This window comes from Salmo trutta, chromosome 13, assembly GCF_901001165.1.
Source record: "Salmo trutta chromosome 13, fSalTru1.1, whole genome shotgun sequence".
In the NCBI taxonomy this organism is placed as follows: Eukaryota; Metazoa; Chordata; class Actinopteri; order Salmoniformes; family Salmonidae; genus Salmo; species Salmo trutta.
Genome location: NC_042969.1, coordinates 26,415,929 through 26,440,909, shown reverse-complemented (window position 1 = coordinate 26,440,909; position 24,981 = coordinate 26,415,929). Strand labels below are relative to the sequence as shown.

Sequence of the window (24,981 nt, the reverse complement as noted above, 5' to 3'; positions counted from 1 at the left end):
CTACCTCCATCTCCCCTGACCTCAAACTACCTCCATCCCCCCTCACCTCAAACTACCTCCATCCCCCCTCACCTCAAACTACCTCCATCCCCCCTCACCTCAAACTACTCCATCTACCTCTATCTCCCACCTCAAACTACCTCCATCCCCCTCACCTAAAACTACCTACATCTCATCTCAAACTACCTCCATCTCCCCTCACCTCAAACTACCTACATCCCCCCTCACCTCAAACTACCTCCATCCCCCACCCCCACCCCCTTTACCGTTACCTCCCAGAAACCTCCCCTCTGCCCCCCTTAACCCTCCAGACGACCCCCCCACACACCTCCCCTCTTCCCCCCCCTTAACCCCCACCAGATGATCCCACACACCCTCTCAGCCCTTTGCCCTTGACTCACCAACACCCCCTGGCCCCCAAGGCAACTCAGCCTAAATACCCTCATAGCCTTTTGTTCCAGACACATGCAAGTGTGCTTTTCTTAGTTTGGAAGTGTGAGATGAATTTAGTCAACCAGTTATTGACTGGTCATTCTCATGTTTTTCAACCAATTAAATTGTATTTTCTATTTTCAGTTTTGACCAAGAATATTACATGTTACTTATTTAGCAATAAACTGAGTGGCAATAATGTGTAGAGTGGTATCAGGTAACCAGCTTGCCATAACATAGATAGTGATACACCAAGATGGAATGGAATTTCTTATTGTGTAATTTCTGTTCTGTGGTATTACTGAAATGATTAATGTGGAAATACTATCTAACCAAATACTTGTCTGAAAACTTCTCTGTTGTCGTTTTTCACTTGCGGTGAAGGCAACCGTGAATTAGTTGCTGAGTGAAACTTTCACATTTTAGGTTTTTAGTTTGTTTTTCATTCGCCACACTGACCCGCACATAAAGAGGTGAGCAGCTTCTCAGCGGGCTGAGTAGCTTGTTGCTAGATCGCCATTGATAATCAAGTGGGTCTCGTCGTTGTGCTAAGAGATAGTTTATGGAGCTTGCTTTGTTAAAATAGCAAAGCGTCACAAATGGCTTGTTACATCATTTGTTAGGCTCAGTGTGTTGGTTGTGTTGGAGGGGCCACGGAGGGAGGGAGCGAGCTATAGGAGTTTCTAGTAGCAGTGGGATGGTTGTGTTCGGAGGGAGCGAGCTATAGGAGTTTCTAGTAGCAGTGGGATGGTTGTGTTCGGAGGGAGCGAGCTATAGGAGTTTCTAGTAGCAGTGGGATGGTTGTGTTCGGAGGGAGCGAGCTATAGGAGTTTCTAGTAGCAGTGGGATGGTTGTGTTTGGAGGGAGCGAGCTATAGGAGTTTCTAGTAGCAGTGGGATGGTTGTGTTTGGAGGGAGCGAGCTATAGGAGTTTCTAGTAGCAGTGGGATGGTTGTGTTTGGAGGGAGCGAGCTATAGGAGTTTCTAGTAGCAGTGGGATGGTTGTGTTCGGAGGGAGCGAGCTATAGGAGTTTCTAGTAGCAGTGGGATGGTTGTGTTTGGAGGGAGCGAGCTATAGGAGTTTCTAGTAGCAGTGGGATGGTTGTGTTCGGAGGGAGCGAGCTATAGGAGTTTCTAGTAGCAGTGGGATGGTTGTGTTTGGAGGGAGCGAGCTATAGGAGTTTCTAGTAGCAGTGGGATGGTTGAGTGGACATCAATAGGGCCTGTGTTTGACTCATCTGCCAACCCTGAGATGTTTGGGATTCAGCCCCCTTTTGTTTTTGTTTATGTAAGTGTTAGGTTAATCTGCTTTAGAAAACTCTGCAAACACGCTGACCTTTTCCCCAAAAGCTACAATCAACTCATAGTGTCCATACCAAGGGGGAACGACCCAGCGATGTATACTCTGTCTGTTTGGTCATTTTCCTGCCTTTGTGTCTGTTATCTGTGTGATGTCTTCAAGGTCCCGCGGACACTAAAGGCTTCCCTCTGGTTTAAGTGGAGTAGATTATGTGTCATGTGAAGTGCTGTTGTATTGTCTGGCTGGGCTTTTGGGTTGGGACATCCAGTCATTTGCTTTATGTGTAATTCATTCCTGTCTCTCTCACGCTGTTTGAGCCTCAGATTTGACTCTTCTTTTTACTTTTATACTTTAATATTATAGTGAATCTTTTTCAGTTTTTATTGATTTGAGTTGAGATAAATTACTGTTTAGTCTGCTTTGTAAAATGAATAGATTTTAATTGATTTGACTGACTTGGATTTGAATTTTACTTTTTTAATCTTGTAGGGAATCACCTTTGATGAGTTCAGATCCTTCTTCCAATTCATGAACAACCTGGAGGATTTTGCTATAGCCATGCAAATGTACAACTTTGCCAACCGTTCCATTGGCCAAGGTTAGTTCCAATCGTTCCATTGACCAAGGTTAGTTCCAATCGTTCCATTGACCAAGGTTAGTTCCATTGACCAAGGTTAGTTCCATTGACCAAGGTTAGTTCCATTGACCAAGGTTAGTTCCAATCATTCCATTGACCAAGGTTAGTTCCAATCGTTCCATTGACCAAGGTTAGTTCCATTGACCAAGGTTAGTTCCAATCATTCCATTGGCCAAGGTTAGTTCCATTCTTTATTTCATTTGTTTGACAACTGAAATACATGGATGAGGAATAACCACACTGTTTTTACACTATTCCACTCTTCAACTGTTCCACTCTTCTGCTCTTCCACTGTTTACACTGTTCCAGTGTTCCACTCTTCAACTGTTCCACTGTTTACACTGTTCCACTGTTAACACACCATATATACACTATGACTGCATCCCAAATGGCACCATATTCCCTATATACAGTGGGGCAAAAAAGTATTTAGTCAGCCACCAATTGTGCAAGATCTCCCACCTAAAAAGATGAGATAGGCCTGTAATTTTCATCATAGGTACACGTCAACTATGACAGACAAAATGAGAAAAAAAATCCAGAAAATCACATTGTAGGATTTTTAATGAATTTATTTGCAAATCATGGTGGAAAATAAGTATTTGGTCACCTACAAACAAGCAAGATTTCTGGCTCTCACAGACCTGTAACTTCTTCTTTAAGAGGCTCCTCTGTTCTCCACTCGTTACCTGTATTAATGGCACCTGTTTGAACTTGTTATCAGTATAAAAGACACCTGTCCACAACCTCAAACAGTCACACTCCAAACTCCACTGTGGCCAAGACCAAAGAGCTGTCAAAGGACACCAGAAACAAAATTGTAGACCTGCACCAGGCTGGGAAGACTGAATCTGCAATAGGTAAGCAGCTTGGTTTGAAGAAATCAACTGTGGGAGCAATTATTAGGAAATGGAAGACATACAAGACCACTGATAATCTCCCTCAATCTGGGGCTCCACGCAAGATCTCACCCCGTGGGGTCAAAATGATCACAAGAACGGTGAGCAAAAATCCCAGAACCACACGGGGGGACCTAGTGAATGACCTGCAGAGAGCTGGAACCAAAGTAACAAAGCCTACCATCAGTAACACACTACGCCGCCAGGGACTCAAATCCTGCAGTGCCAGACGTGTCCCACTGCTTAAGCCAGTACATGTCCAGGCCCGTCTGAAGTTTGCTAGAGAGCATTTGGATGATCCAGAAGAGGATTGGGAGAATGTCATATGGTCAGATGAAACCAAAATATAACTTTTTGGTAAAAACTCAACTCGTCGTGTTTGGAGGACAAAGAATGCTGAGTTGCATCCAAAGAACACCATACCTACTGTGAAGCATGGGGGTGGAAATATCATGCTTTGGGGCTGTTTTTCTGCAAAAGGACCAGGACGACTGATCCGTGTAAAGGAAAAAATGAATGGGGCCATGTATTGTGAGATTTTGAGTGAAAACCTCCTTCCATCAGCAAGGGCATTGAAGATGAAACGTGGCTGGGTCTTTCAACATGACAATGATCCCAAACACACCGCCCGGGCAATGAAGGAGTGGCTTCGTAAGAAGCATTTCAAGGTCCTGGAGTGGCCTAGCCAGTCTCCAGATCTCAACCCCATAGAAAATCTTTGGAGGGAGTTGAAAGTCCGTGTTGCCCAGCGACAGCCCCAAAACATCACTGCTCTAGAGGAGATCTGCATGGAGGAATGGGCCAAAATACCAGCAACAGTGTGTGAAAACCTTGTGAAGACTTACAGAAAACGTTTGACCTGTGTCATTGCCAACAAAGGGTATATCACAAAGTATTGAGATGATAAACTTTTGTTATTTACCAAATACTTATTTTCCACCATAATTTGCAAATATATTCATTAAAAATCCTACAATGTCATTTTCTGGATTTTTTTTCTCATTTTGTCTGTCATAGTTGAAGTGTACCTATGATGAAAATTACAGGCCTCTCTCATCTTTTTAAGTGGGAGAACTTGCACAATTGGTGGCTGACTAAATACTTTTTTGCCCCTGTAATGCACAACTTTTGACCCCATTGACCCTGGTATAGGGAAAAGGATGCCGTTTGGGACGGAGACTATAATTGCTGTCCAACTTAGTGGCACAAATAGTGGCATGGTGATTCTGTTCCCCTTGTCCCTCTCAGATGAGTTGGCCCGGGCAGTCTATGTGACGACGGGGCTGAAGCTGACTGAACACCTGGTCAACACTGTGTTCCACATCTTCGACGAGGACCGTGACGGACAGCTCAGTTACAAGGAGTTCATTGGTGTCATGAAGGACCGGCTGCACCGCCGCACGGTAAGGAGAGGAGCAGGTAGGCAAGGAGGGAGGGACGGAGGGTAAGACAGGCAGGGAGGGAAGGAGTGTAAGACAGGCAGGGAGGGAAGGAGTGTAAGACAGACAGGGAGGGAAGGAAGGAGTGTAAGACAGACAGGGAGGGAAGGAGTGTAAGACAGACAGGGAGGGAAGGAGTGTAAGACAGACAGGGAGGGAAGGAGTGTAAGACAGGCAGGGAGGGAAGGAGGCAGGCTGGGAGGGAGGAGGCAGGGAGGAAGGGTGGAGTAGAGTTGTGTGGAGGCCGTCAGGATAGGATAGCTGATAGAGGTATAGTCCTTCATATGTAATGGGAACAGGGACAAATAGATCATGTTCACAGAATCTGTCTAAACAGAGCAATTCATGTTTATCATAAGCTATGTTTATAATTACCATGTCTTATATGTTGACAGTTTAGACACAGTCACTATCTAATGTTGACAGTTTAGACACAGTCACTATCTAATGTTGACAGTTTAGACACAGTCACTATCTAATGTTGACAGTTTAGACACAGTCACTATCTAATGTTGATAGTTTAGACACAGTCACTATATAATGTTGATAGTTTAGAAACAGTCACTATCTAATGTTGACAGTTTAGAAACAGTCACTATCTAATGTTGACAGTTTAGAAACAGTCACTATCTAATGTTGATAGTTTAGAAACAGTCACTATCTAATGATTGTTTACACACAGTCACTATCTAATGTGGATAGTTTACACACAGTCACTATCTAATGTTGATAGTTTAGGGAACAGTCACTATCTAATGTTGATAGTTTACACACAGTCACTATCTAATGGTGATAGTTTAGGGAACAGTCACTACCTAATGTGGATAGTTTAGGGAACATTCACTATCTTATGTTGATAGTTTAGGGAACAGTCACTATCTAATGTTGATAGTTTAGGGAACAGTCACTATCTTATGTTGATAGTTTAGGGAACAGTCACTATCTAATGGTGATAGTTTAGGGAAGAGTCACTATCTAATGTTGATAGTTTAGGGAACAGTCACTATCTAATGTGGATAGTTTAGGGAACAGTCACTATCCAATGTGGATAGTTTAGGGAACAGTCACTATCTAATGTTGATAGTTTAGGGAACAGTCACTATCTTATGTTGATAGTTTAGGGAACAGTCACTATCTAATGTGGATAGTTTAGGGAACAGTCACTATCTAATGTGGATAGTTTAGGGAACAGTCACTATCTAATGTTGATAGTTTAGGGAACAGTCACTATCTAATGGTGATAGTTTAGGGAACAGTCACTATCTAATGTGGATAGTTTAGGGAACAGTCACTATCTAATGTTGATAGTTTACACACAGTCACTATCTAATGGTGATAGTTTAGGGAACAGTCACTATCTAATGGTGATAGTTTAGGGAACAGTCACTATCTAATGTGGATAGTTTAGGGAACAGTCACTATCTAATGTTGATAGTTTACACACAGTCACTATCTAATGGTGATAGTTTAGGGAACAGTCACTATCTAATGGTGATAGTTTAGGGAACAGTCACTATCTAATGTTGATCATTTAGGTACAGTCACTATAAAATGTTTATAGTTTAGACATCGTCACTATCTACTGTTGATTGTTTAGACACAGTCACTATCCGATGTTATTTAAAAAAATATATATATTTCACCTTTATTTAACCAGGTAGGCTAGTTGAGAACAAGTTCTCATTTACAACTGCGACCTGGCCAAGATAAAGCAAAGCAGTGCGACACAAACAACACAGAGTTACACATGGAATAAACAAGTGTACAGTCAATAACACAATAGAAAAAAAGAAAGTCTATATACATACAGTGTGTGCAAATGGCATGAGGAGGTAAGGTAATAAATAGGCCATAGTAGCAAAGTAATTACAATTTAGCAGATTAACACTGGAGTGATAGATGTGCAGATGATGATGTGCAGGTAGAAATACTGGTGTGCAAAAGAGAAGAAAAGTAAATAAAAACAATATGGGGATGAGGTAGGTAGATTGGATGGGCTATTTACAGATGGGCTATGTACAGATGCAGCGATCGGTTAGCAGCTCAGATAGCTGATGTTTTAAGTTAGTGAGAGAAATATAAGTCTCCAGCTTCAGCGATTTTTGCAATTCGTTCCAGTCATTGGCAGCAGAGAATTGGAAGGAAAGGCGGCCAAAGTAGGTGTTGGCTTTGGGGATGACCAGTGAGATATACCTGCTGGAACGTGCTACGGGTGGGTGTTGTTATCGTGACCAGTGAGCTGAGATAAGGCGGAGCTTTACCAAACAAAGACTTATAGATGACCTGGAGCCAGTGGGTCTGGCGACGAATATGTACGAGAGCATACATGTCGCTGTGGTGGGTGGTATATGGGGCTTTGGTGACAAAACGGATGGTACTGTGATAGACTGCATCCAGTTTGCTGAGTAGAGTGTTGGAGGCTATTTTGTAAATGACATCGCCGAAGTCGAGGATCGGTAGGATAGTCAGTTTTACGAGGGTATGTTTGGCGGTATGAGTGAAGGAGGCTTTGTTGCGAAATAGGAAGCTGATTCTAGATTTAAATTTGGATTGGAGATGTTTAATATGAGTCTGGAAGGAGAGTGTACAGTCTAGCCAGACACCTAGGTATTTGTAGTTGTCCACATATTCTAAGTCAGAACCGTCCAGAGTAGTGATGCTGGACGGGCGGGCAGGTGCAGGCAGCGAACGGTTGAAGAGCATGCATTTCGTTTTACTTGTATTTAGGAGCAGTTGGAGGCCACGGCAGGAGTGTTGTATGGCATTGAAGCTTGTTTGGAGGTTTGTTAACACAGTGTCCAAAGAATAGTTAATAGTCTAGGGAACAGTCACTATCTTATGTTGATAGTTTAGACACAGTCACTATCTAATGTGGATAGTTTAGGGAACAGTCACTATCTAATGTTGATAGTTTAGACACAGTGACTATCTTATGTTGATAGTTTAGACACAGTCACTATCTAATGTTGATAGTTTAGGGAACAATCACTATCTAATGTTGATAGTTTAGAAACAGTGACTATCTAGTGTTGATAGTTTAGGGAACAGTCACTATCTAATTTTGATAGTTTAGACACAGTGACTATCTAGTGTTGATAGTTTAGACACAGTCACTATCTAATGTTGATAGTTTAGGGAACAATCACTATCTAATGTTGATAGTTTAGAAACAGTCACTATCTAATGTTGATAGTTTAGGGAACAGTCACTATCTAATGTTGATAGTTTAGGGAACAGTCACTATCTAATGTGGATAGTTTAGGGAACAGTCACTATCCAATGTGGATAGTTTAGGGAACAGTCACTATCTAATGTGGATAGTTTAGGGAACAGTCACTATCTAATGTTGATAGTTTAGGGAACAGTCACTATCTAATGTTGATAGTTTAGACACAGTGACTATCTAATGTGGATAGTTTAGGGAACAGTCACTATCTAATTATAATAGTTTAGGGAACAGTCACTATCTAATTTTGATATTTTATTGAACAGTCACTATCTAATTTTGATATTTTCTTGAACAGTCACTATATAATGTTGATAGTTTAGGGAACAGTCACTATCTAATGTGGATAGTTTAGACACAGTCACTATCTAATGTGGATAGTTTAGGGAACAGTCACTATCTAATGTTGATAGTTTAGGGAACAGTCACTATCTAATGTGGATAGTTTAGAAACAGTCACTATCTAATGTGGATAGTTTAGGGACCAGTCACTACCTTATGTCACTTTCACAAATACATGGGAACAAACAGTTTTCATATTCATTATTTGTTTTACATTGGTTCATGTTCATTGGTTCTTGTTCATTTATTCATGGTCATTGGCTCATGGTTAATGGTTAATGGTCAAATGAGTCGCTTATCTGACATTTTGACGGTCAGGTGAGTTCACTGTCTCAATTCCACTTCTAAATTCTGCTTCCAATTTGTGTGAAGATTGGCCTCCACCTAGTGGCGAATAATGACCATTTGTATTTGACATTTTCTGTTTGCGTTATTCTCTTTCTTTCTCTCTTTCTTTCTTTTTTCTTTCTTTCTTTCTTTTTTCTTTCTTTCTTTCTCTCTCTCTCTCTCTCTCTCTCTCTCTCAGGCGTTTAGAGTGGATGACAAGAAGAAGTTCACTTCTTTCAAGTCCTGTCTGAAGAAGGAGATCTCGTCAGGCAGATAGGTATATCTAGACTCTTTGTTCAATCCACAATAGAAGTATAGTTAATGCTATTTTGATTTGGAGATGTAGATGCCACCATAAGACATTATGATTGTCTTTGTTCCTGGTCCTTCTGCAGAGGAGCTTAATTTTTTATGAAGTAGATAGAACTATCTCTTTTTAACTAGTGATGTGGTACATTAAGTTAGCTCCTGGGATGTGGTACATTAAGTTAGCTCCTGGGATGTAGTACATTAAGGTAGCTCCTGGGATGTGGTACATTAAGGTAGCTCCTGGGATGTGGTACATTAAGGTAGCTCCTGGGATGTGGTACATTAAGTTAGCTCCTGGGATGTGGTACATTATGTTAGCTCCTGGGATGTGGTACATTATGTTAGCTCCTGGGATGTGGTATGTTAAGAAGCTCCTGGGATGTGGTATGTTAAGAAGCTCCTGGGATGTGGTACGTTAAGAAGCTCCTGGGATGTGGTATGTTAAGAAGCTCCTGGGATGTGGTATGTTAAGAAGCTCCTGGGATGTGGTACGTTAAGAAGCTCCTGGGATGTGGTATGTTAAGAAGCTCCTGGGATGTGGTATGTTAAGAAGCTCCTGGGATGTGGTATGTTAAGAAGCTCCTGGGATGTGGTATGTTAAGAAGCTCCTGGGATGTGGTATGTTAAGAAGCTCCTGGGATGTGGTATGTTAAGAAGCTCCTGGGATGTGGTATGTTAAGAAGCTCCTGGGATGTGGTATATTAAGAAGCTCCTGGGATGTGGTACGTTAAGAAGCTCCTGGGATGTGGTACGTTAAGGTAGCTCCTGGGATGTGGTACATTAAGGTAGCTCCTGGGATGTGGTACATTAAGGTAGCTCCTGGGATGTGGTACATTAAGTTAGCTCCTGGGATGTGTTAGAGTTCCACACTAACTCTTGTCAGCCTCAGCATTGAGTTATACTGTAATATTAAGGCCTGATTAACTGCTACCGGACACCAGCTTAACTCTGCATACATGAGCGGTCCGATTTAAACCCATATGAATGTTTCACAGGAAACACACCATACTGCTCAAACAACGTGATGAAACAACACAAGGCTGGCACTGGGTCTATTTACCTTACAAACTGATCTGCATGTTTTTACATGGGACTAAAAGATAAAAACATCTTGTCTCCAAGTGTATTTTACAGAGCATAGTATAGAACATAGCATTACAAATGGCATCCGATTCCCTTTATAGTGCGCTACATTATAGTGCTCTGGTCAAAAGTAGTGCATTATATAGGGAATAGGGTGCCATTTGGGATACAATCATAGAATACATACATTGTTTTTCAATCTCTGCTATTTGTCTGTAGCCCAATCAGGGTCAAAGGTCATTGAGGAGTGTACACTACATGACCAAAAGTATGTGGACACCTGCTCGCCAAACATCTCATTCCAAAATAATGGGCATTAATATGTAGTTGGTCCCCCCTTTGCTGCTATAACAGCCTCCACTCCTCTGGGAAGGTTTTCCACTAGATGTTGGAACACTGCTGTGGGGACTTGCTTCCATTCAGCCACAAGAGCATTAGTGAGGTCGGGCACTGATGTTGGGAAATTAGGCCTGGCTCGCAGTCGGCATTCCAATTCATCCCAAAGGTGTTCGATAGGGTTGAGGTCCGGGCTCTGTGCAGGCCAGTCAAGTTCTTCCACACCAATCTCGACAAACCATTTCTGCATGGACCTCACTTTGAGCACGGGGGCATTGTCATGCTGAAACAGGGTCTTCCCCAAACTGTTGCCACAAAGTTGGAATCACAGAATCGTCTAGAGTGTCATTGTATGCTGTAGCTTTAAGATTTCCTTCACTGGAACTAAGGGGCCTAGCCCGAACCATGAAAAACAGCCCCATACTATTATTCCTCCTCCACCAAGCTTTACAGTTGGCACTATGCATTGGGGCAGGTAGGCCAACCCAGTTTCATCTTTCGGACTGCCAGATGGTGAAACGTGAGATTGCATGGCTGTGTGCTCGATTTGGTACACCTGTCAGCAATGGATATGGCTGAAATAGCCAAATCCACTCATTTGAAGGGGTGTCCACATACTTTTGTATATATAGTGTATGTGCACATTTTAGACCGTTCCATTGGTCCTTAAATACAATATCCTCCAACCCAGGGCACTGGGTCATGCAAAACAAACTTGCCCAATTATGTTGCTATACAAACACTAGATTGCTGATGCAATGTATTGGCCAATTAGAGGCTCTGAAGCCACCATCTTCCATATTGGTACTCGTCAGTAGGAGCAGTTCCTCCATAGGAATTAATGCAATTCTACAGTATTTTAATTACATTTTTCAAGCACAAAATTACATGCATTTAAGTATTTATTTCTTGTAGTGGTGACAGTAACTTTAGCACTCTAACCATTCTACTTTAAAGCTGAAATCCGCATAAGGGGAAACAGCGCCACTGTTCGCCCCAACACATTTGTTATTGTTTTTGTTTTGTTGATTAAACGGAGGAGAGGAACATCCAGCATTGTGGTAAAAAAATGTTTAGTACATACTCTGCTGTTCTATCGTGCGTGCAATGATGTGTAGTGATGTTCAATGATGTGTAGTGATGTTCAATGATGTGTAGTGATGTTCAATGATGTGTAGTGATGTTCAGTGATGTGTAATGATGTTCAGTGATGTGTAATGATGCTCCATGATGTCCGAGGGGAAAAAGCTGTGTCATTGTTTGAAGTAGCTTCTTTGTTGTTGTAACATCTCACATGGACGTGGCAGTTTCACCATTATGGATTCCAGCTTTAAGAAAAAATGTTTTGTATAATTTAAAAGTATGCGTCAAGGTGTCTAATACAATATTTTACTGTGGGCTGAAACCAATGTAGACATCTAGTGTTTACATACTGTACATCATTGGTATGAGATTATGGCCAGGAGTTGTTCCTGAACACCTGATCTGACCAGGAAAAGCTCTGGGCCATCTAGGGATTCTTGAGGTTAGTTTATAATTAACTCAGCAGTTTCTTTCTCCAGTGTTTTTATTTTGCCACCGAACAGGTCGATAGTGTTAAATGCTGTGTGTGCTTTTGTTCTGCAATGTATTCTATAATAATTACTTTTCCTTTTGCAGATCACCAGCTGAATGTCCTGCACTCTGTCTGCACCCCCCTCTACCTGGATAGACTTCCTCTGATCCATGAAGATCATTCAAAACAAGAGTACAGTTCATTTTGCTATCAATGTGAAGATGAGAGAAGGATAGATTAATATGTCAGTCTCTGCATGGTAGTCTAAAAAGTAGAAATGAAATAGGATTCTCCCCACCTAGGCCTAGTTGGATGCTACTCGAGGTGTTTTCAAGTTGAGATTGATGTGAGAAAACAGGATTTCTCTGATGACCCTAAAAGTAAGCCATTTTAAATACCTGAAGTCTTAAGCTTGTTGTTCAGCTTTCAGTCTGAAATCAACAATATGTAGTGCTGTGATGTTAAGTTGCATTGATGGTATTTTATTTTTCTACCAGATTGTTTAAAAAATATATTAAATCAGGGGAATGCTATGGATCAGGACTGGTGTAACACCTTCCTGGTCTTCTACACGTCACACGAGCTGATAGGGTCACTGGAAACTCCAACCTATTGTTGCAACAGATTTATTCACCCAGGGTGAATACATTATTGATTCATCTATCTATCTATGTACAGTATTTATTCACCATTTTACCATATTCATTTGTTTGTTTATCACTGTAAGTCTCTGAAAAGGAAAAACCCATTTGGTTGTTTTGTGGCTGGCAGGCTGTAGCTCTGACAGTGTGTGTAGTATTATTCAGTGTGGTTCCCTCCCAGTCCTAAACCTGCTAATCTGCCTCTATGCATTGCTGACATACTTTCTCCAAGCCTGTCTGCAGCCCACTGCACAGATCAGCTTACGCAGGGGAGTACAGCCTCCCTCTTGTGTTCTGTTCACATGGCTGCCTTCTGCAGCTCATTCTCAAATAACTCAGAGCCAGCTAGCTAACACCTTTCAAATGGGGGTTTTATCTCTGGGGTTCATTGTGTAAATAGAGGCAGCTAACTCCATTAATAATTATTAGAATCAAGAGTTTACTCTGATGTAATGGAGAATTTCAGTGTGTGTATTAACTATACACACTATTTATACTAGGCCTATTCAGCCTACTGACAGGGATTCTATACGAGGACTTTATGAATTTGCGGTAATTGTTTTTACTAAAGGCAAAATACAATGTTGAAATAACATGAGATTACTGTTCAGAGGCGTACCTGTGTTTATTTCCCAATGGGTTAACCAGGAAAATCTTGTTCTACTGTGTATCATCATGACATATATATTTTAAAATGTCAAATATAGTGTATATGCATTTCAGTGATGTTTTCGAGAGACTGTAGTTCTGGTCTGATGTGCTGGATTTCCTGCTTGAATAGAGACTTGGGTACCAGCATATGCACGGACAGCCCTGTTTTACTTATTGACCTAGAGACTTGGGTCTCTATTCAATCCGTATGACAGAAATTCAGCGTTACAGCGTGGTTGGAATTTAAGGCAATGTTCCTGTTTTAGCAGAGACTGCATTCATTGTAAACGCTGCAAATGTCGGCTCAATAGGAAATGGCCTTTACGTGTTTAGCATGCTATCTGCAATGCTCCAGCGATACAGACTGAACATAGCCCTAGGTAGGCTAGTTCCAGTGTCTAACAATATTATCTCGTATGTTACATATTAAATCCAATAAATGAATTTGTCTACTTAGCCTACTTCTTTGCATGGTATAACAGAATACATTAGTAATGTGAATATCCTACATCTCCTCTTAGTTTACCTCTTTTGAATGATGTTTGGAAGTCATGTGAATGACAGCTCTCTCTACAGAACTTTGTTTAGATGCTCAAATGGATTACACGGGCTGTTGCAGGCTGTTACATTGACTTGGTAAATAAAGATGTTAGGAACAATCAATAGCTTTGTGTCATTTTTGTTCTGGATTTCATGCACACACGAACAACCCCTGACCTCAAAGGAAATATTAGGTTGGTGTTTTCACACAAGTCAGCTAATTACCTTCTGACTGTGTCAAACACTCCTCAGACATTTGAAACAGAGTGGCTATATATTATTACCAGCATATGCACAGACAGCCCTGTTTTACTTATTGACCTAAAAAGACAATCAAATAGGCCTATTCTACAAAAAAAAGGCACATTTAATGAAGCATAAGGTCTGATAATTGTTTTCTCCATCATATACTGTTGGCCTACTTTCACCAACGTTCTATGGCAAGACAACATTAAAAACAACTGAAATGGTGATTCACATTCTCTTCTCTGCATCAATGGTCAGAGGCTCAATTGGTTCATTCCAAAGAATAAAAATGTGTTTGCAGCATCCCACGAACGTCATGGCAACTTGGTGAAAAGGGGTGGTGCTGAATATTTTGCAGCGCAGAGAGGAACGAGAGACGTCGCGCTGCCGCGCTCTGCGAAACGAGGTGGAGGCAGCAGAACAGAAGTGCTACGTCCTGGCTGTCGATCATACGCGATTTACAGGCAGTAATGAAGTGACAGACAGACAGACAGACAGACAGACAAAAACTTAATGTCAAACAAATGGTGTCTAAATAGAATATGGCGCCGTCGGGCTCGCGTAGTATCAAACGGAGCTGTCAGACAGTTTTGTATTGGATTCCAGTTATTTTTATCACTCTCATAGTGGCTTGGTCTTACTACGCGTATGTTGTACAGCTCTGCATAGGTAAGGATAACTCCACTGTCGGCACAGTATGGGTTTTAACGCTTATAGGATGCTGTGGATGCCTTGCAGTGCCCTTATAACCGATGTGACAATGTGTTTTTCCCTGCTCCTTTGCTGCGTCTCATTTCAGCATTCACTCATTTTGGTCCTGTCTGATTTTAGATGCACAACTATTCGTTTATGCAGGTGCTTGTAGTTGACAGTACCAATTTGTATCATAATTACAAAGACAAAGTTATTCTGGACACATGTTCATGAATATGTTGGTTCATGGTAGTCTCCCATAAAAACTGTTGAGTCACAGCTATAACTGAAATAGATGACATTAGTTGCACATGTGTTAAACAATATGGGGAGCACATACTGTATGATTACAATTAAATAATGACAGTAGAAATGTAAATATTGGTTGTTTATATATGGGCTGAGTTTTATATTATTCAATAATATTGGCAATGTGTTTGATTATCTCAAAGAATGTCTCATATATGTATAGACATTTATTATAATCCAAACAACTATATAAAAAACAATCCCTGAGGAAATTGAAGGGTGTATATCAACTTGTGTGTCTGTAAAACATCCAAGTTATGGTCTGCTTTTACATTTTTATCACCATGAAAATTCAAGCCCCCTCCATTTGAGTTCCTCTCCAGGTGAAAAATCACCTCACAAGGATGGGTTTAAAATATTTATTTTTATTTTATTTAACTAGGCAAGTCAGTTAAGAACAAATTCTTATTTTCAATGACGGCCTAGGAACAGTGGGTTAACTGCCTTGTTCAGGGGCAGAACAAAAGATTTGTACCTTGTCAGCTCGGGGATTTGAACTTGCAATCTTTCGGTTACTAGCCCAACCCTCTAACCAGTAGGCTACCCTCCCGCCCAATATATATATATAGACTGTACTATCCTGTGCCTGTATGGATGGATTATATGTACGTACTACTACTTCATACAGCTCTGACAACATTCATTACATGTGTTCATGTGTCGCATATTCACCACAACACTTTGACGTGATCAGCACTTGATTTACAAGTGTAGTCTAAGGGCCCTGGTCAAAAGTAGTCCCCTATAGTGTGCCATTTCGGACATTTAGTTCCCCCTCTCATAGCTTTCAAGGCTGTTTTTTAGACTGCCAATGTTACATTTTGTTAAATTATAGTGTAAAAGAGCATAATATTACACAACATATTGAATTGGCCTGAATAGGGATACTGATTCCTGAGGTAAGGAGCTCTGTGTGTGTCAGAAGAAACCAGTGCCAGCCTACTCCTTGCTCTATTTGGTAGTATGTCAGGTCACCACCTCTGCAAATGGACTCTGCATTTACCAAGAAGCATCACACGCAAACTAGTCTGGATTCAAAGAGCAGTGGTTGCAAAGTATCGTTTTTGAATGTTGCTATGCTTGTGCTATCATCAGTCTACTGTCCAATCAATTCCTTTTCTGTTTGACACGCACGCTGTTTTTAGCTTAGTCTTTTGGATTTAACAACAACCATGTCAGCTGACTTGGAGCTAATATTAAGGGTGAATAATGACCTGTTTTGACCATGTCTTTGGCATTCTGCCCTAATTTCTATTTTTTTCTGTATAAATAACCCTAAAATACAGTATCTGTACACAGACCATAAATGTCTCCCTTTTTGTTTTCTTATAAAGCTGTGTGTGCTATTATATGATACAATAGCAGTACTTGTTGCATTTACAACTTGTCTAAGTCATATCATCAACTGAATTCAGTCAGAGTATGGCTGTGGATTGGCTGCATTGTTTGAATGGAATGTTGCCATATTAGCAGTTAATTTGGAAAATGAATGGAATCATTCCTCTAGAACTGTCTGGCTAGCTAGCTAACATACAGTGCAGATAAACTCTTCAAGTGTATTATTTGACACAATATCTTATCACAGCACTGGCAAACAATGGTTGACCAACTCCCTGACCAAAATGGCTGACCTTTATCCCATCTTAAGAAGGTTAATTTCCATTCTATTATTCTAATTATATGGTCTCAGGTGAGAGTGTTGCTGCCCTAATTATACACCGCTGCCCTACTGTGTCTCAGGTGAGAGTGTTGCTGTCATCACTTTGAGTTCCCCTCCCAGCCAGCCCAGTCATCAGCCCAGTCAGGTTGACCCTCCCAGCCAGCCCAGTCATCAGCCCAGTCAGGTTGACCCTCCCAGCCAGCCCAGTCATCAGCCCAGTCAGGTTGACCCTCCCAGCCAGCCCAGTCATCAGCCCAGTCAGGTTGACCCTCCCAGCCAGCCCAGTCATCCCAGTCACAATATTATGGCCAGTAACAGAGTCAATCACTTTGTCAAAACCCTTCTCTATCCCGGAGGTAAGAAAGGCTGAAAATCTCTGACCGGCCTATAAGAGTTATTCCTAACCATGTGGCCTGACCAGGAAACACAGGGGCTCAAGTAAAGTTCTCAGCGGATGTTGTTAAGTAGATTTAATTGGTTAATCTGTTATTATCAATGCTTTTAGTGAATACAACTAATATCATAGTTTGATATTCGCATTGACTGTAAAATTACTTTTTTATATATATTTGTAGTTTTCTTCTATCTGCAATGAAACCAGTAAGATAGGACTAGAAGTGTTGTTGCCTGCGGCCAGCATGTGGTGTGATGAGGTCCGGAGATAACTGTAGGAGGGTATCGTCAGCTGATCCCTCTGTTAATCCCATTGTCTGACTCGCATGCAATCTCTGCCTGACCCAGATTTCCTTAAAATTATCTTTAATAAATGGCAGCAGGGTCTTTAAAGTTGACAAAATGTTAGTCACATATCTGTGACAGTGGAGGCTCATCAGAGGAGGAAGGGGAGGACCATCCTCCTCAGTGAATTTCATAAAGATAAAAATAGTGAAACATTAAAAAAGTTATCATTTTTTAGATAAAACTATACTAAATATATTCACGTCAACAAATAATTGATTAAAACACACTGTTTTGCAAAGAAGGTCTACAGTAGTTTCCGTCCTCCTCTGGGTACATTGACTTCAATATAAAACCTAGGAGGCTCATGGTTCTCACCCCCTTCTATAGACTTACACAATAATTCTGACAACTTCTGGAGGATTTCCTCCAACCTATTAGAGCTCTTGCAGCATGAACTGACATGTTGTCCACCCAATCAAAGGATCAGAGAATCAATCTATACTACATGACCAAAAGTATGTGGAAACCTGCTTGTCGAAAATCTTATTCCAAAATCATGGGTATTAATATGGAGTTGGTTCCCCCTTTGCTGCTATAATAGCCTCCACTCTTCTGGGAAGGCGTTCTACTAGATGTTGGAACCATTGCTGCGGGGACTTGCTTCCATTTAGCCACAAGAGCATTAGTGATGTTGGGCGATTAGGCCTGGCTCGCAGTTTGCATTCCAATTCATCACAAAGTTGTTCGATGGGGTTGAGGTCAGGGCTCTGTGCAGGCCAGTCAATTTCTTCCACACTGATCTCGACAAACCATTTCTGCATGGACCTCGCTTTGTGTACGGGGGCAGGAAAGGGCCTTCCCTAAACTGTTGCCACAAAGTTGGAAGCACAGAATCATCTAGAATGTCATTGTATTCTGTAGCGTTACGATTCCCCTTTACTCAGGGGGGCCTAGCCCAAAGGGGCCTAGCCCAAACCATGAAAAACAGCCCCAGACCGTTATTCCTCCTCTACCAAACTTTACAGTTGGCACTATGCATTCGGGCAGGTGGTGTTCTCCTGGCATCCGCCAAATCCAGAATCCTCCGTTGGACAGCCAGATGGTGAAACGTGATTCATCACTCCAGAGAATGCATTTCCACTGCTCCAGAGTCCAATGGCGGTGAGCTTTACACCACTCCAGCCGACACTTGGCAATGCACATGGTGATCAATTCTTGTTCTGACGTTGCTTCCAGAGGCAGTTTGTAACTCGGTAGTGAGTGTTGCAACCGAGGACAGACAGATTTTTAAGCGATACGCGCTTCAGCACTCGGCGGTCCTGTCCTGTGAGATTTTGTGGCCTACCACTTCGCAGCTGAGCCGTTGTTGCTCCTAGACGTTTCCACTTCACAATAACAGCACTTACAGTTGACCAGGGCAGCTCTAGCAGGGCAGAGGTGGCATCTTATGATGGTGCCACGTTGAAAGTCACTGAGCTCTTCACCATTCTATTGCTAATGTTTGTCTATGGAGTTTGTATGGCTGTGTACTCGATTTTATACACCTCCAAGCAACGGGGGTGGCTGAAATAGCCGAATCCACTCATTTGAACTGCTGTCCACATACATTTGTATATATAGTGTAGTACTGATAGCATAAGCTACAGCTAGCTAGCACTACAGTGTATAAAATGTGGTGAGTAGTTGACTTAAAGAGAAAGACAATAGTTTAACAGTTTTGAACAACTTAATTTATTCCTAAATTAAGGAGATGCAAAAGAGAGAGAGAGACAGATTGAGATTTAGTTATATATTTTTTTAACTTTCACTTAGCTAGTGAATGTAGCTAGCTAGTTTAACCTATTCAAACACCTGACTCAAACAGAGAGGGATGCTATGTTAGCTAGCTATGGCTATCCAGCACTGGATGGATGAGAGACAGCTTGTTCACCTGTGAAGTCCTTGTGTCGCAGACCTGGGCTCTGTTGCAATAGCAGGACGCACGTACGCACGCACGCACGCACGCACACACACACACACACGGCCAGTTTCAGTTGCTCAGATCACCTTTCCTCAGCTCTGACTGTATGTTGTGCAGACTGCAGTGTGCTCTGAGCCTGTGAAGCTAATGTGTGCGTGCTCAGGGATGGAATTTAAGGATTTTGGGCACTGGCCAGCCAGATTTCCATTTTTACTAGCCCGGGTCTACAATCTGTGCCATGCGATATTTGAAAAGACAACATTTCTCTAGGCGGCAGGCTAGTTTGGTACATTTTCTACTAGCCCGGTTGAACAGTACTAGCCTCAGGCTAGCTAGCTAGCTTAATATCCATCCCTGGGTGTGCTCCTTCAAAGGCTTTTTGAAAATGGAAGGAACAAGATTGATGAGCTCTTGGAGAACTATGTGTTGGGTATTTATTTTATTAGTTATGTGTAGAATGCTGTGTCTTAATTAGGGAGCTGGTAGTGTCTTTTCGGGGCTGTTCATATTGTTTATTAGGTGTGTGTTAATGCTGTTGATGTGTATTAGGTGTGTGTTAATGCTGTTGATGTGTATTAGGTGTGTGTTAATGCTGTTGATGTGTATTAGGTGTGTGTTAATGCTGCTGATGTGTATTAGGTGTGTGTTAATGCTGTTGATGTGTATTAGGTGTGTGTTAATGCTGTTCATGTGTGTTAATGCTGTTGATGTGTATTAGGTGTGTGTTAATGCTGTTGATGTGTATTAGGTGTGTGTTAATGCTGTTGATGTGTATTAGGTGTGTGTTAATGCTGTTGATGTGTATTAGGTGTGTGTTAATGCTGTTGATGTGTATTAGGTGTGTGTTAATGCTGTTGATGTGTGTTAATGCTGTTGATGTGTATTAGGTGTGTGTTAATGCTGTTGATGTGTGTTAATGCTGTGGATGTGTATTAGGTGTGTGTTAATGCTGTTGATGTGTATTAATGCTGTTGATGTGTATTAGGTGTGTGTTAATGCTGTTGATGTGTATTAGGTGTGTGTTAATGCTGTTGATGTGTATTAGGTGTGTGTTAATGCTGTTGATGTGTGTTAATGCTGTTGATGTGTATTAGGTGTGTGTTAAGGCTGTTGATGTGTATTAGGTGTGTGTTAATGCTGTTGATGTGTATTAGGTGTGTGTTAATGCTGTTGATGTGTGTTAATGCTGTTGATGTGTATTAGGTGTGCATTGGTGCTGTTGGTGTGTATTAGGCAGGGGTTGGAACCTACATTATTTTAGTTCTAAACAGAACCATTTTTTTTGTCACGTTCCACTCCACCAATCATGCAGTGCGGATAGCAATGAGAATTGAGCAGATTGCTATGAAGTGGGCAAGCTATAGCTCAGTGAGTTGTTTACATGTGTGATGGAAAGACACGTGCGAGATGCAACTGACATTTTGCGGGTGGGGAGAGAACGAGAGAGCAGGTCCGGCTCCAGGATGATATGCCTGAGATGACATTTTAAATCCATGGGTGGGCACAACTAGTATTGCTTTAGAGCCCTAATAAAATAAGGTAGATTGGTCCTACTATTGTTGAAATGTACAAAAATGTATTTGAAATGTAGCCTTACACATCAACAACCATTGTTTTGTAAAATGGCACAAGAAAGATATGCGCCCCATTATGACATACAAGTGTATACAAAATGCAGCCGTAGCTGCCGTAGACCTACACATAATACAAAATGCAGCTGTAGGTCTACACATAATACAAAATGCAGCCGTAGCTGCCGTAGGTCTACACATAATACAAAATGCAGCCGTAGCTGCCGTACTCCTACACATAATACAAAATGCAGCCGTAGCTGCCGTAGGCCTACACATACAGCCGTAGCTGCCGTAGGCCTACACATACAGCCGTAGCTGCCGTAGGACTACACATCATTTGCGGCTACCAACAGGATGAGCACCGCTAGGGTTTCAAAGATTCTTACAGGCTGAGCGTAACCTACAGTAAGCCAAGCTGCCACTTCTCCAGGTGCACAATATTTTCTGTCGGAGAGTTTCAGAAAATAGGGCTGTGAGACACGGGCTTAATCCTAGACACATGGAATGTAGGGTGAATACGGAGAGTACAGGGTAACAAAAGACAAACAGCAGTGGAACTAAGGACTCTAGAGATGGGGAAAGGGCCAATGAAATGGGGGGAAAGTTTGCGGGACTTCACCCGAAGGGGCAGGTCCCGTGTGGATAGCCGTACCCTCTGCCCAATGCGATAGCGAGGAGCTGGACGGCAATCCGCTTGTCGACTATACCTGGAGTTGGTCTTGAGATGCACCGCCCGGGCTCTTTTCCAGGTACGCCAACAGTGGTGGACGAACATCTGGGCCGAGGGTATGTTGACTTCCTGCTCTTGTTCTGGGAAGAGCGGAGGTTGATACCCCATGGAGCACTCGAAAGGGGAGAGTCCCGTGGCCAAACAGGGAAAAGTGTTCCGGGCATACTCCACCCAAACCAGTTGTCAGGTCCAGGTAGTGGGGTTGGTCGAGACAAGGCATCTTAATGTTGTTTCCAGGTCTTGGTTTGCCCGCTCCGACTGGCCGTTGGATTGGGGATGGAATCCGGAGGACAGGCTGGCCGACGACCCAATAAGGGTGCAAAACGCCTTCCAGAACTGAGACAAGAACTGAGGACCCTGGTCGGAGACCATGTCCACCGGGAGTCCATGGATCCTGAAGACGTGCTGCACCATGAGCTGGGCCGTCTCTTTGGCAGAGGGTAGTTTGGGGAGTGGGATGAAATGGGCAGCTTTGGAAAACCGATCCACTACCGTCAGAATGATGGTGTTCCCATCAGACGGAGGGAGCCCAGTGACAAAGTCCAGGGAGATATGGGACCAAGGACGATGAGGGACAGGTAGTGGCTGAAGGAGGCCGGAAGGGGCTTGCCGTGGAGTCTTATTCTGAGCACAAACGGTGCATGCAGCAACGAAGGCAGATGCGTCAGAAACCATTGTGGGCCACCAGAAACGTTTTCGGAAGAAGGCCAGGGTCATCCGGAACTCGCCTGGAGGAATGAGCCCATTCCAGGACCCGGGACCGGACTGAATTAGGGACGAACAACCGGTTAGCCGGGCCACCTCCAGGGGCATACTGGGAACGTTGTGCCTTGCAGACCAGGGTCTCAATACCCCAGCAAACAGCAGCCGCAAGGCATGAGGTAGGGAGGATGGTCTCGGAGTCAGAGGATGTGGCAGCGGGACTGTACAGGCGAGAGAGGGCATCAGGTTAACATTCTTGGACCCTGGGCGATAGGAAATGGTGAAGTTCAACCTGGTGAATAACAGAGCCCACTGGGCCTGCCTGGAGTTAAGGTGCTTGGCTGTGTGGAGATATTCCAAATTCTTGTGGTCGGTCCAAACCAAAAATGGATGTTCTGCTCCCTCCAGCCAGTCTCCACTCCTCCAGTGCCATCTTGACCGCCAGGAGTTGTTGGTTACCCACGTCGTAGTTTCTTTCTGCAGAGTTGAGACGATGGGACAGGAAGGAACAGGGATGGAGCTTTTGGTCCTGGACAGATCGCTGGGACAGGATAGCCCCCACTCCAACGTCAGAATCATCGACCTCAACCACAAACTGACGGGACGGGTCCGGATGGACGAGGATGGGAGCTGTAGTGAACCGACACTTCAGGTCCACAAAGGCTCTGTCAACCGCTGGGGACCATGTGAACGGTACCTTGGGAGAGGTGAGTGACGAGAGGGGGGCCGCCAGGGTGCTGTAGCCTCGAATGAAACGCCGGTAGAAATTGTAAAACCCCAGGAAACGTTGTAGCTGAATCCTGGACGTAGGTTGGGGCCAATCCACTACTGCTTTCACCTTTTCTGGGTCCATATGGACATTTCCTTCAGAGATGACATATCCCAGAAAGGAGAGGGTAGAACGGTGGAACTCGCATTTCACCGCTTTCACAAATAACTAGTTCTCCAGGAGGCGCTGAAGGACTTGTCTAACATGGAGGACGTGTTCTTGGGCAGAAGAGAAAAAAACAGGATGTCGTCGAGGTAGACGGACACGAAACGGTTTAACATGTCCCGGAGCACATCGTTTACCAGGGCCTGGAAGTGTTGAAGGCTGTCTTCCACTCATCCCCTTTGCGTATCCAAACCAGGTGGTAGGCATTCCGAAGGTCCAGTTTGGAGAAGATGGTAGCCCCCTGGAGAGGTTCGAAAGCTAAGGAGAGGAGTGGTAGGGGGTAACGATTCTTGATCGTTATGTCATTAAGGCCCCGGTAGTCAATGCACGGACGCAGGGTCTTGTCCTTCTTTTCCACAAAGACAAACCCTGCGCTGGCAGGGGGCCAGTTCATACTATAAGGGCACAAGGCGAGAGCCAGATGCAGACACGGGAGGCAGATGGTTTGAGTCTGATATTTATTAATAATCCAAAAGGGCTAGGCAAGAGAATGGTCGTGGACAGGCAAAAGGTCAAAACCAGTTCAAAGTCCAGGAGGTCAGGCTCGAGGTCAGGGCAGGCAGAATGGTCAGGCAGGCGGGTACAGAGTCCAGAAAACAGGCAAGAGGACTAGCAAAAGAGAATAGAAAAGGCAGGAGTACGGGAAAAACACGCTGGTTGACTTGAAACATACAAGAGGAACTGGCACAGACAGACAGAAAACCCAGGTTTAAATACCCAGGGGATAATGGGGAAGATGGGTGGCACCTGGAGGGGGTGGAGACAAGCACAAGGACAGGTGAAACAGATCAAGTTGTGACAGAAAAGCAAACGAAATCTAAGTGTATATTCTGTATTCATTGCTGATGTTACATTTCCTGCATGGTAGTAGCCAATTTTAATAAGATAAGAGTAAATGCAAATTCAGAGAGCAGACACACACAATAGCAAGAGAGCAGGGAGGGGCAAAAAAGTAGGCTATGTGTCATTTTCATGGTATTGACATCATTTTTAAAGTAGCCTATCACACAACGACTGTGTATAGCAAAAGAATGATAACATAGTGAACGTTTATTTACTTCTTTTAGCAGGCTACACAGTGTATTGGTCCTATACTACTCTGACATATAACATGTACTAAAATGTAGGCCTGAACTGCAGCCACATACACATCAACTGTTATTTTGTACACAAGAAAGCATGCCATGTTGAAGAGAAACCCCACGAAGACTGGTAGCCCAAGATGTTTTCATTACAACAGCACACGCCGTAACCATCGATTCAAAACCATGGACTAAAGGCTACCGCCAGTATGCGCCATGAAGGAATACGCTGCCAATTTCAGCACCACCGAAGTGGACAGCCAATGGACCACATTGGTCATAAAATAACGCAAAAGCTGTATTTCTATTAATATCAATGTCTTGACCTTGTTCACATCCCAAAAGTTTGGGCTCTCTGCATCCATGGTACACAGAGCTTCCACTAGTTGACTATTTCCTTTGCTAAATCGTGATGACATTTCCCCCAGCACGGCATAGAAAGTGCTGAAAAACAGTAATCTCTTCTCCATCACCATGCTGGCCCACTGTGCTTTCAACTACATACTCTTGCAGAGTTTTACTCATCAGTCGCCGTTGTTTGCTTGGAGCTGGTGTGCTCGTACCTTCTTGGCATGCCTCCCAAAGCTTTTTCAATTCAGCATCACTTCGCCGTTTTTCAACGCACCCATAAGAGCTGCAGACAAGTTTGACACCCGTGTGCAGATCAGTAGCTTCTGACTGCAGTAACTCATTA

At 42.9% G+C, this 24,981-nt stretch overlaps 2 protein-coding genes across 9 annotated transcripts in view; both read left to right on the top strand.

Moving 5' to 3' along the window:
- Positions 1-13,839, top strand: part of micu3b (mitochondrial calcium uptake family, member 3b) — a 32,268-nt gene extending 18,429 nt beyond the window's left edge. For 5 of the 6 annotated variants that reach the window (XM_029771641.1, XM_029771639.1, XM_029771642.1 and 2 more), the window contains 4 exons: positions 2,221-2,329; positions 4,516-4,670; positions 8,801-8,878; positions 11,989-13,839. In XM_029771641.1, coding sequence (XP_029627501.1) covers positions 2,221-2,329; positions 4,516-4,670; positions 8,801-8,878 — 342 coding nt within the window. In that variant the 3' untranslated portion in view covers positions 11,989-13,839. Of the gene's footprint in view, positions 1-2,220; positions 2,358-2,404; positions 2,483-4,515; positions 4,671-8,800; positions 8,879-11,988 lie in introns of those variants that run through there. The other variant, XM_029771644.1, reaches the window with a different exon arrangement.
- A 291-nt stretch (positions 13,840-14,130) lies between these two features.
- The window catches only part of zdhhc2 (zDHHC palmitoyltransferase 2), a 37,218-nt gene continuing 26,367 nt past the window's right edge, over positions 14,131-24,981 (top strand). The window contains exon 1 of one of the 3 annotated variants that reach the window (XM_029771632.1): positions 14,131-14,631. In XM_029771632.1, coding sequence (XP_029627492.1) covers positions 14,505-14,631 — 127 coding nt within the window. In that variant the 5' untranslated portion in view covers positions 14,131-14,504. Of the gene's footprint in view, positions 14,632-19,365; positions 19,696-24,981 lie in introns of those variants that run through there. The other 2 variants (XM_029771631.1, XM_029771633.1) reach the window with 2 other exon arrangements.